Source organism: Macrobrachium rosenbergii, chromosome 55, assembly GCF_040412425.1.
Source record: "Macrobrachium rosenbergii isolate ZJJX-2024 chromosome 55, ASM4041242v1, whole genome shotgun sequence".
NCBI classification, from domain to species: Eukaryota; Metazoa; Arthropoda; class Malacostraca; order Decapoda; family Palaemonidae; genus Macrobrachium; species Macrobrachium rosenbergii.
The window spans coordinates 75923472-75934907 of NC_089795.1; the positions used below are offsets into that span (position 1 = coordinate 75923472).

Below are 11436 nucleotides of genomic sequence, written 5' to 3' on the forward strand. Positions count from 1 at the left end.
GAGTTTTTAGTCTCACAATACCGTGCTTTTGCCGTTTTAAAGGGAATATATATATTATATATATACTTATATATATATATATCATATGTATATATATATATATATATATATATATATATATATATATATATATATAGTTTATATAATCTATAAGGAGAAAGTAAAACGAACAATTTTCAAGAATAATTTTCATGCTGATAAAAGCGTTGTGTAGTTCAATAAAAGTGAGAATGGTTTAAGACCAAGATAATTTTATTTAATCAACATTTATCATTACATATACAAGTTTTTTTTTTAGTGATTACGCACATAGTGTCATTGAATCTATGGATTAAATTCTTGAGCTAGAAGTCCCACGGATTACAAAACAAGCGCCCATTTTCATACGGTGTTTCCCTGTAAATTCAGCCGTATTCTCTCCTTATGTTAGATATATAAGCAAATAATATAGAATCACAGCATCCAACCAGCTGACCACAAAACGATTGACTTATTAACATGAATAGCTATCATCACAACACCCGTGGTCATCGACACTGATGTCAAGGTTAATTTAAAGAATCATGTGAAAAATATTTCGAAAGATTGGATTTAATTTTACCTTCCTTTTTTAGACTTATTCAACAAGTGTGCGGATTCCTTGTGAATATAGAAATATATTCGTGCTTTTTAATCAAATTAATTCCACTTTTATTTAACAAACGTATGAATTTATAACCGTATTTGGTGGCATTATAAGCATGTTCACTGTAGCATCAGAATTTGATTTATGTTGGTCATTTAGTATTGTGTCTCACGTACATAGGTGTTTATTAACATGGAAGCATTACACTTTCTCTGTACGATCAGTGAACGTCCTGTGCTTTCTTCCAGCGACGTAAATGTTGGAATGGATTATGACTCTACCATACATTTTAACGTATTAATGACTTTTCATTTAGTTTTTATGTTTTCCTATTCTGTTCTCATTTATTTACTTTATTTACCCCGTATTGCCTTATTGATCATCTGGTTGTTTGTATAATCGCTTCTGTTACTATTTAGCATTTGTTTTGAATTAAGATGCTTGTGTCCATAACACCGAAATGCAAAACATGAGATCGAATGAGTCAGTAGGAAGAGTTTTATTCTAAATTGCTGAAGATAATGGAGGAAGAATTTTTCAGTGAACTATGGACATGAATTGTCAGAATTCATGTTCATAGTTCCTTCCACCATAATCAGTTAGTCACTGCTAATGTATGTCAGCTTTTGCATTTGATCGAAAATTATTGCATTCAAGTATTTTTTTATATTTTGTTGCATATGAAATAGTATGTTTTAAAACTTGTGATATGAGAATAGCTTGAATTTGATTGAGAGCTTTAAGTGACGTCATTCTTTGAGCTGAATTATCATTCATGCAAGATGAAATACATTATTCACTAAACAACCAAAATATCAGTCGTGTGAGAACAAATAATTAATCATTCAAATGTGAACAGCATTCCTGGAAGGTGAAATCCATTATTCACTGAACCGTCAAATGGAAGTTATTGATGCTTACCATGCTGCGGTTGGGGCGGGAAGGCATCCATGAGATCCCCGGGGCCCACGTCGCCCATGGGCGTATGTTCGCCCATGTGGGCGGCCTCCGCGATGCTCGGATCGTGCAGGTGTCCGTCAGAGAGATGAGGATCGTCCCAGAAAGGCGGAACCCAGACCGAAGGATCCACGCCGACGGATCCTCCCTCTAGATATTCTCTCCCCACGCCTACACCTCCCAGGTACCCACCCATGACTCCCATGACACCCATACTCCCGGCCGTGGGTGGCATACTTCCAGACATCATCATGATTACAAAGTGAAGTGAAGGCGGTTCCGTCTACACATACAATAACAGCACACGAATTTGGAATCACTAGGTCAGTCTATTTCTGATGTTTCATAAATTAAATTACAAGCTCAGAGTTTCTTCCAGAGTTTACTTTTCTGTCCCACGTGTTTTGTTTATGGTTCAGTCTCACCTGGGCTGCCTTTGTGACCCGACGTCGTAAGTGTGGGGAAGAGGACCCCAGTGCTTAACAACTTGAGAAGGAACTCTTCAGAGGGGCAGTCGTCCCACAGAAATCTTCCTTTTAAGCAGAGCGAGAGATTCCCAAGAGGTTCAGGTTAATGACATACTTTCACTCGCACTGTTGTACTCGTCGCCCTTGCTTGACCCACAACGTTTAGTTAGAGGGGAACGGGATAGGAGGGGAGAGGCGGGTCAGAGTGACCCTCTCGAGGAATACAAGAGGCAAAGCTTCTCTCCCAAGTGACTTCAACAAGTAGTAGTCATGTATCACTCTGGGCAGCGGTGATTACAGGTATCCCACCTGGGGAGAGCAACAGGGAAGAACAAAAGGAAGCGAGGGTGGCGTCAAGCGCGCTCTCTCTCTCTCTCTCTCTCTCTCTCTCTCTCTATCGGGGCCTTTGGTCAACCTGCAAAACACAGTCTTCCGCTCCTCTAAAGCCACTCGAGTGGCCAGCACTCTTCAAACCGCTTCAGGTCCTACTTCAGACTGCCTGATCCTTAAGGACTTGCCACTCATTGCCTTTTTACCCACACCTTGTCACTGGTTGTCAATCCTTCCGGCGGCACGGGCAGATTAATCGCAACCGGCGGGTCCTGTGATTAGTGCACGCGGTTGGGAGAAGCGTATTGAACGAGGGGACACCGGGCCTTCACGTAAACAGCGGGAGTGGCTCTCAGTCTTCGATGACCGGTTCAAGCCGAAAGAGTAATGGTGTAGGAAGGGGAGAGAGAAAGAGAGCGGCCCTGTCCTGACAGCTGAGCGGAGGCCAGGCGGGGCGTACGGAGACCGGTGGGCGGAGTGTGAGAGCCTCTAGGAGGAGCTTCGGCCATTCCCTACGACGTATTTGTACGGGGGAGGAGTCGGCGGTGCTGTTTTGGAGATTTTTATTTGAGTGAAGGCGGGGTCGTTTTCTGTTGGACACTGATGTATTTCTTAAGAAGTCCAAGAAGGACATATGGGAGTTTGTTTACAGTTAAGAATTTCCTGTAGTGATTGCCTCAGATAACACAATCATAAAAGGTAATAACACAAATTGAGGCGAGGTCGTTAAAGGGCTCCATATTGAAATCTCGGAATGTTCGCTCCATTTTCATTGAAAAAGAAACATTTTCTAGAAACCAGTGATAAAACTGTATAACTAAACCGATTATCTCCTGCAAAATTTGGTTAACAATAACAAATAAAAAAGGCCTAATGAAAATAAGCCTTTTCATTAATTTTATGACATACAGCAAAAACGGGAAAACTTGGTGATTTTTAGCTTTGATCATAAGTGACTTTAATTCCTGCCTTTGCACCGAAGCCCACCTGTAACTTAAGTAATATGGGATAAGTCAAGTCCCTTCCAATATGAGCAAGTACATTTAACAGATAAATGAAGAGAGAGAGAGAGAGAGAGAGAGAGAGAGAGAGAGAGAGAGAGAGAGAGAGAGAGAGAGAGAGAGAGAGAGAGAGAGAGAGAGAGAAGTAGGGATGCTGGCGCAGATACAAAATCCCCATATCAAACAATTTCAGGAATTTGCATTATTAATGTGCTTTTCAAAATGTTTTCTTTACTGTAGACACTTTACAAGAATTGCTATTTTATTTAATGTGCTCCCTTGCAATAAGTTTCGAGTATTAATAAATGCAGAAAAACTAAAAAAAAAAAAAAGGTCTTAAGCAAAACTGCTTATCTCTCTCAGTTCAGGAGTCTATTTAAGACACATTTTCCTGCAGGTTAATAATGATTTGATATTTGGTGTGTTAATTTTTCTTTCATAAAAAATCCAAAGAGATTAGTTGGCGGGCAATTTTTTCCAGTGTTTTTAAAGGTAGTAGAAATTATTTAATCTCTCTCTCTCTCTCTCTCTCTCTCTCTCTCTCTCTCTCTTTTCTCTCTCTTCTTCTCGTTTTCTACTACTGAGCATTTGAAGTTCAAATGCTTTATTTTTTATTTGAAATGCCTTCTATAATTACTTGCTATACCGAGTTTATTGTCGGTAACTTCATCATAACGATTGAGAATAACGTCCCCCCCCCACCCCCTGGACAGAGAAAAGTTTCGGAAAATATCACCTTCATTTGTTTCAACACCGGAAATTTATTCACAGGCGTGCATATCGGTTTTCTGGATTTCCTTCAAGAAATTCAACTTTACGCAGGTGTAAAATTCTGCATATCATGTTCGCTTACTTTCTCAGCTTTATTATACTGTAATAGCCATAGCTCGTTAGTGCGAATTGTTTTATGCGCAGGGGTCAAGTAAGCTCCGTTCTGTTTTGTTTGAAACACACACACACACTCAGGGGTATTAATATACGTCTGTGTCAATACTCATTCATATATCCTATTAACAATAACGTTTCTTCGCAAATACGTACGTACATACATATAATTATATATATATACTGTATATATATATTTATATATATATATATATATATATATATATATATATATAATATATATATATATATATATATAATATATATATATATATATATATATATATATATATATATATATATATATATATATATATATATATATATATATATATATATATATATATTCAGCTAAGGCCACAGGAAAATAAAAGGAGTACCAAGCGCTTTCGTGTTATTTCAGCACATTTTCCTGTGGCCTTGGCTGAATATAATGTCACACGCTATTAGTGACGTATGTTATCACATATATATATATATATATATATATATATATATATATATATATATATATATATATATATATATATATATATATATATATATATATCTTACATTTAGGCTATACTGTGTAAGGTCTTTATCGACGGATTCGGTGTAAAGACTAATGTATGCTCGTCCAGCCAAAAATTTTAGCATCTGGGATTTAATCCCACGCTTCACATCGAGCTGTAGTGCCACCAGACTATTTATTGAAATAAATAATCGGCAGAGCACAGACGGCAATCCTTCATTGTACACAAAGAACAGCACAGCAAACTTCGCCAACTAATGTCTGAGAGAACATCGGGCGTAGATGTCATTTGTTATTTATTAGAGAAATGTAGATATGCTTTTAGTCAGATTATTGAATCTTCCACCTCTTAAACCCTTGATTGTACATTTATGGTTAAAACTGAAACCTGGTTTTTTAATTATTAAATGATGATAATGACAAATGTGAAGGTAAATTTTTTTCAGGCAAATTTTTGTGTGCATAATTCGTCCCGTAAGCCTTGATATACAAAAAGGCCTTGAAATATAAAATGAATTGGAGAATTACATGAAATAAATAATGAAAAAATGAATTAAAAAAAATTTTACCGCCCCCCCCCTTCCCTCACCCAGTACAACTGAAATCTTGGCTACTTCCATTTTCCAGCAGCGTTGTTCAGACAACTAAGCGAGTAAGATATGTGCCAAGAGAGACAGACAAGCACATTTGACTGATGACAACAAGCAAACAAAAGAACATGAATATTTCTATGCTTTCGTATCGCGTTCTTGTTGACGGCGTAACGCTAGATAGCACCATCACACAGTTAATTGCCTTATCAGTGATTCAGTCTGCTCCAGTCTTTTAATCCCCATTATAATTTTGGACTGTGTGATGGTGCTATCTAGCATTACGTCGTCAACAAGACTGCAATTACGAAAACATAGGAATATTCGTGCTCTCTTGTTCGCTTGTTTGTCATCAGTCCAACGTTTATCTGTCTCTCTTGATGCATACTTCATCCGCTTAGTGATCTGAACAAGGCATATGTAAAATGGAGGTTGACAGTATTTCAATTGAATGTTTTTTTTTTTGGGGGGGGGGCGCCGGTACAATTTTACTTAAATTTTTTTAAATTTATTTCACACAACTCTTTAATTAATTTTCACACTAGATACGCTGATTAGAATGCTTTGGCATCTACTTTTCATCACGGAATATATATATTGCAGCTTTTTGTGGATTGTACATTCCAACGCATCAATTACATATTCTTGGTATGGAAGCAGTGATGGTTCATTGAATATGAGTGACAAGAATAATGTTTGAAAAGCATTGTAGTCGCACCTGTACAGAATCATCCCCGTCCCGCGCTATGCATAGGTAAATTTTATGGCAGAAGAAAATCCCCTAAATTGCGAATTATATGTAACGGATTTTTCTACTACAGGTAAATTAGAAAACATTCTGCGGTGATTAATTACAGTTGTATTACTCAATCTTCAAGTAAGCGGAGAAAAAAATGTGAATTAAGAGGTAATGTTTCAAAAGTTAGTCATAATATCTTAGCCCTATACTGAATATATTTACTGAAAAATATGAGGAAAATCTCAGAGAAAATATCGAGCGAAGTGACGTGAAGGGTCACCAAATAACTAACTACCTAAACAGAGCCGAATTTTATAACACTGTAACATGCTGCATTATTTAAATAACGTTTTCAAAGTCTAATTACGTTAGTTGTGTACTGCCTTTCATGCATTTCGCTCCTTGGACCAAAGAGGCCAAGAGCAACAACAAATGGGGTTGCCCTCCTCATTTTTACCATTTTACTAAATTAATTTTGGGTCTAGCTTTATTCTGTCACACTGAAGCTGAGTTTTCGTAGTTTTAATTTATATTGTTTATATTATTTAAGGTAACTTTCCAGCAGCTTCTTTTTCTCTCGTTGGAGCTGTTTCTCTTAATTAACAGCTTCTTGCTAACTAACTAAATGTTTTAATCCGGCTTCTGTTTTTCATAAAAATATAACCTTTCATCTTCTTGCCATTTTCTTTTTGTTTGGTCTACTTGGTTCTGGCTAGAAAAGGGCAGCGGGTTGCCCGCTCCTTCAGACTTTGCTCTTAAAAATAAATGTACGATTTGCTCAAGTTCCTTAAATCGACCTTACTATTATGACACATGTTATGCGTAGATCTTTGGAAGCAAAAACCTTTACAAGAAAAAAGAGAAAGATTTTAGAATTTTTGGTATTTATTTAGTTTTACTTTACCATATGTAATATGAACAATCCTGATAATTTTTTGTTTTGTTTGTGTCAGAGTATTCATTTCTGAATCCCAACTCTGTGGATGCTTTCTTGAGACTTATATTACCAGTTATTATTATTTTTGAGGTTGGTGGTGAAAAGAAGGTTGCAGATGTAGAATCAAAAGCATAATATTTAATATTTCAGAATCTCTCTCTCTCTCTCTCTCTCTCTCTCTCTCTCTCTCTCTCTCTCTCTCTCTCTCTCTCTCTCTCTCAAGCCGGAGAACCTTTGTCGCGTTCCTAAAACATCCAGTATACTTCTGATGACCTAAGCAGTGAGTGAGGTATTCTTGGTTTTAGTGAAATGTTGTGGGCTGCAGATGAGGGTGGGAATAGATAGAAAGAAAAAATAAAAGATAGGGATAAAGAGAGGCGTTAGCGATCATGCCTCAGTCAAAATTTATAACTTCATATCATAAAAAAAAAAAAATTCGACGACGTAATCTTCACCCCACCTGGATGAAGCCATTTGTTAGGTATATACTTCATTCCCTCATCGATTACCTCTCTCTCTCTCTATATATATATATATATATATATATATATATATATATATATATATATAATATTTTTATGTATAAGTACACGTATGACACATACATACATACATATACTGTACATATGTATATGTATGTATACATTATATATATATATATATATATATATATATTATAGATTTATGTGTGTATATCTATATATATATATATATATATATATATATATGCGTTTATGTAAATGAAGGGAAGAGGGGAGTGAAAAGAAAAGCCTCATTTCAGTTGTAAAATGCAGTAACACAAATCAACTGGAATCAGGCTTTCAGTAGCAACGAGGCAAGGGATTTTGTCAAAAGAGGCCCAGTGTGTGAAAAAAAAAAAACAGATAAATTAAAAAGAAAGAATCGTCATATGAAAAACGTACCTTTCTTAGCTTGTGCTGGCTCTTCACTTGGCGATTAAATTGTTTATGAACTGTTTTTTAACTGCTAGCCTAATCTTTATGCTTTCTCATATAGATTGTTTATTCAAGTTTGTGAACTCTTGTGGGTTCGTGGGGTTAGATATACCCGCCTTTATTATTTTTTTACTCATTTTCGATTTTTATGAGGTACCCGTAATAGTACGGAATTTTAAGAAAAACTATTTTTCTTTCCTTTTATGTATATACACTACAGTGCTGTAGGTTCCTTGATATTTCCTCTTACAAAAATTTTATTTTTAGCTATAAAACACTATAGGTTGTTATTAAATTTGTTCTACATAAAAACTTCCTTTCTGTTTAGCTGCACTGTTTGTTCCTGTATATAGGACTGGTGTGCAGATGAGTGGCAAGTCTGTAATATATGTATTCTTGTGAACTTCCTTTTTGGAAGAGGGGGAATTCTGTGCTTCTGTTGTTATCATTACCTTATTTAATTTAACAAGAAAAATTATGAAAACTGAATAAGAAAAGTAAACAATTCATGGTATAGCGAGATGCAAATCCTCAATTTCTCTCAAACAAAATTGTCCGGTAAGCCAAGAACGCAAAAAAAAAAAAAAAAAATGCAAATTCTATTCCTTCCAGTTATCGATTAAAAATATGACGCACTAAGGACTCACCACCATCGAAAAAACATTTAATTTAAGAAATAATGGCATTTAAAAGCAACATAGACAACATTAAATGAACAGAAATAACGAAATATTTTCTGGGAACACTTCGGACCATTCGTAGACGCTCTAAGTATTCGGAGAACGTAAAGTATCAATGGTTTCCCGATAAGCTGTGTGACCTTTGCGACCTTTTCCTCTCGCCTTGAGAATCTCTTCAGCAAGGTACGAATTCTGACCATCGAGAATCATATTAAATACCTGAGTGATCACCTACTGCCGTCATGAAGTCTGTTTCATTCATAGTTGAATTTTTATTCGTTTCAGTAAAATATGCTTTATTTTACCATGATTATTTAATAACTACGTTCTTTGTATTATGTTTCATATTCATACGTGAGTTTTATTACCTGTATAATCCGTTTAACTAATTATATCTAACCCTTTCATTTGCTTCAGATCAATATGCCCTGTTTCACAATAATGGCTTAATAGTTACGTTCTTCATACGTTTCTGGTTCATAAGAAAGAAAATATGTGGATTTAATTTCCTGTAGCCCACATATAATAAAATACTCATGCGTAGTTGAGCTTGCAACAGCTTCCTGTCTCGGCACAGTAAGAACAGGCCTCGTCTGGTCCTTGCGTTGCATCTGGTTTTCACTTGACCGATTTCTTTGACCGACAAGGTCGCCAGAACTAGAATTCTGTATTTGATGATGGAGAAAGGAGCTGTGGAAGTAGTGAAGGATCCTTCCATGGGTTTCTACAATCGAGTTTTCCTGGTAGAGAAGGCACCGGGCGCTAGGAGACCAGTCATAAACCTGTCAACTCTGAATCTGTTCGTCAGGAAGACTCGTTTCAAAATGGAAACTCCCCGTACGGTTCTAGCTGCCATCAGACAGAACGACTTAATGTTGACAATGGACCTGAAGGGTGCCTACTTCCAGATCCCAATTCACCAGTCGTCTCGAAAATTCCTTCGTTTTAGTGCTGATAAACAATCCTCGAAATCATCAGTTAGCATTTCTAATTTTTGTAACGCACGTGTGTTAGGTTTAAATTTAAGAGGGAGTTTATCATGAAGATACTGGTTCGCTAGACTTTGAATTTCTTCAAATTGTGTAAACTCTTTTGGTGATATGAAACAAGATATAGATTTAGAATTTGTGAACTTGTAAAATCCCGTAGGTTATCAGCTTACATGCAGACTTGTCGCTTTCGTCGTGGTTAAGCCCTACTATTCTCATTTCTTTGATTTTTTTTTTTCTGGTTTGTGCTTAAGAAGCCATTACGGTGCCCATCCCACTGCACTTTGCTTAACAAGAAAAAAAAATCCAGTACAGTTGAAAATTGCACAGAAGCTTTATAATTACAGAAAAGTAATTGAAAACTACCCTGTAAATTTCATCAGTGTGAATTACAGAAGGTGGTATACATGGTAGCATTCTCAAATTTTCTAAGAGAATTTTAATGCATACAAGAAAATTTACAATAGTGCTTATTTCTTTTGTTTTATCGCTCCATCGAGTATTACTGCACATAGTGGGCAGGCAACTTGGCTACATTAGCAGCATGGAATGGTTGTTATTATGTCTCTGAAACCAACGGCAATAGCATTAATGTCTGAAACCAGCGGCTATAACACTAATGTCGTAAATGCGCACGCTTAGGAACGCTCTAAGGACACATTACATTCCTGATCGTGCTTTCTTGAAATAGCATATACGCCCACATCCCAATGGGGGTTACATTCACCTTATCCGTTCCACCTGTAAACCCAAGGCCGGAATAAATGACGAATTTAAGAACCACTGACAAGACATGGCTTTTTGGATGACATCCGAAACTAGAAACGCTATGCTTTGTAAGAACCCCAATCGTAGAAATGATCAAAACAGGAGATATCTAAGGAACTTTTTCCGAATATTGTAGCCGCATTGTTGGACACCTTTAGACTGTATAACGGTATTCTCGTAATTCACCAGGGTGGTACAACATGTTAAATATTTATATTAGAATTCTCGTTAAAATCTTGACTTTGGAGGCAAAGTTGCATCCTACTAGTAGGACGCTTTAGAATGTAATGAGACAATAAAGGGCCAGTTCAGACTCGCTTTTAGGCATTTTCGGTTAGTAATTGCCTAAGAGCAGATGCAGTGTCTAGAGAATTAGATTCTTTTGATGAACCACATTTTGTGGAATGACATGGAATGACACTGAATTTATAAAATGACACTGAATTTCTAATTCCCAATAACGATAATCTGTCACAAAAAGTAGAAGAATCAGTCGGAGACGAGGCTATTACAGGTAATTTTGGGGAGATCTCTTTAGTTCTCTCCTGAATCGATTAAACGATTATGACTTCCGAAGGGAAGTAGACAAACTTCTTGCTGAAAACAACTTTTAATTTAATTTTTTATTAACTAAGTGTCATCGGAGATTCCATAAGAATTTGCCCAATAATGAATCACCCGGTTGCGATGGTCTGCCTACACAAACTTCCAAATTTCACCGCCCGGTAATCTACTTTCTGATTGCCGCATTAGTCGATACAAGCATATTTCATGGATTTCTTACAGAATACCCACTGTTCGTTTACTTCATACCACTAGACAAGAACAAAGTAAAAGATGCAAAATAAACTAAAAGATTCAACTAACCCAAATAACTATTGACCGACTGAAGTCACTACAATTTCATCAAAGGTATTCCAATCCTTTTTTAGTGGGGCCTTTTTCCTTCCGACACTCTAGACAGTCAGATACCCACTCAACCGACGCCTGCTTCTTTA

General features: G+C 36.4%; 1 protein-coding gene across 1 annotated transcript in view; it reads right to left on the reverse strand.

The window, feature by feature from the left end:
* Positions 1–3392, reverse strand: part of LOC136835837 (homeobox protein Nkx-2.4-like) — a 43212-nt gene extending 39820 nt beyond the window's left edge. Inside the window, exon 1 of the mRNA XM_067099686.1 lies at positions 1547–3392. Coding sequence (XP_066955787.1) covers positions 1547–1835 — 289 coding nt within the window. The 5' untranslated portion in view covers positions 1836–3392. The remainder of the gene's footprint in view (positions 1–1546) is intronic.
* Positions 3393–11436: the final 8044 nt, after the last annotated feature.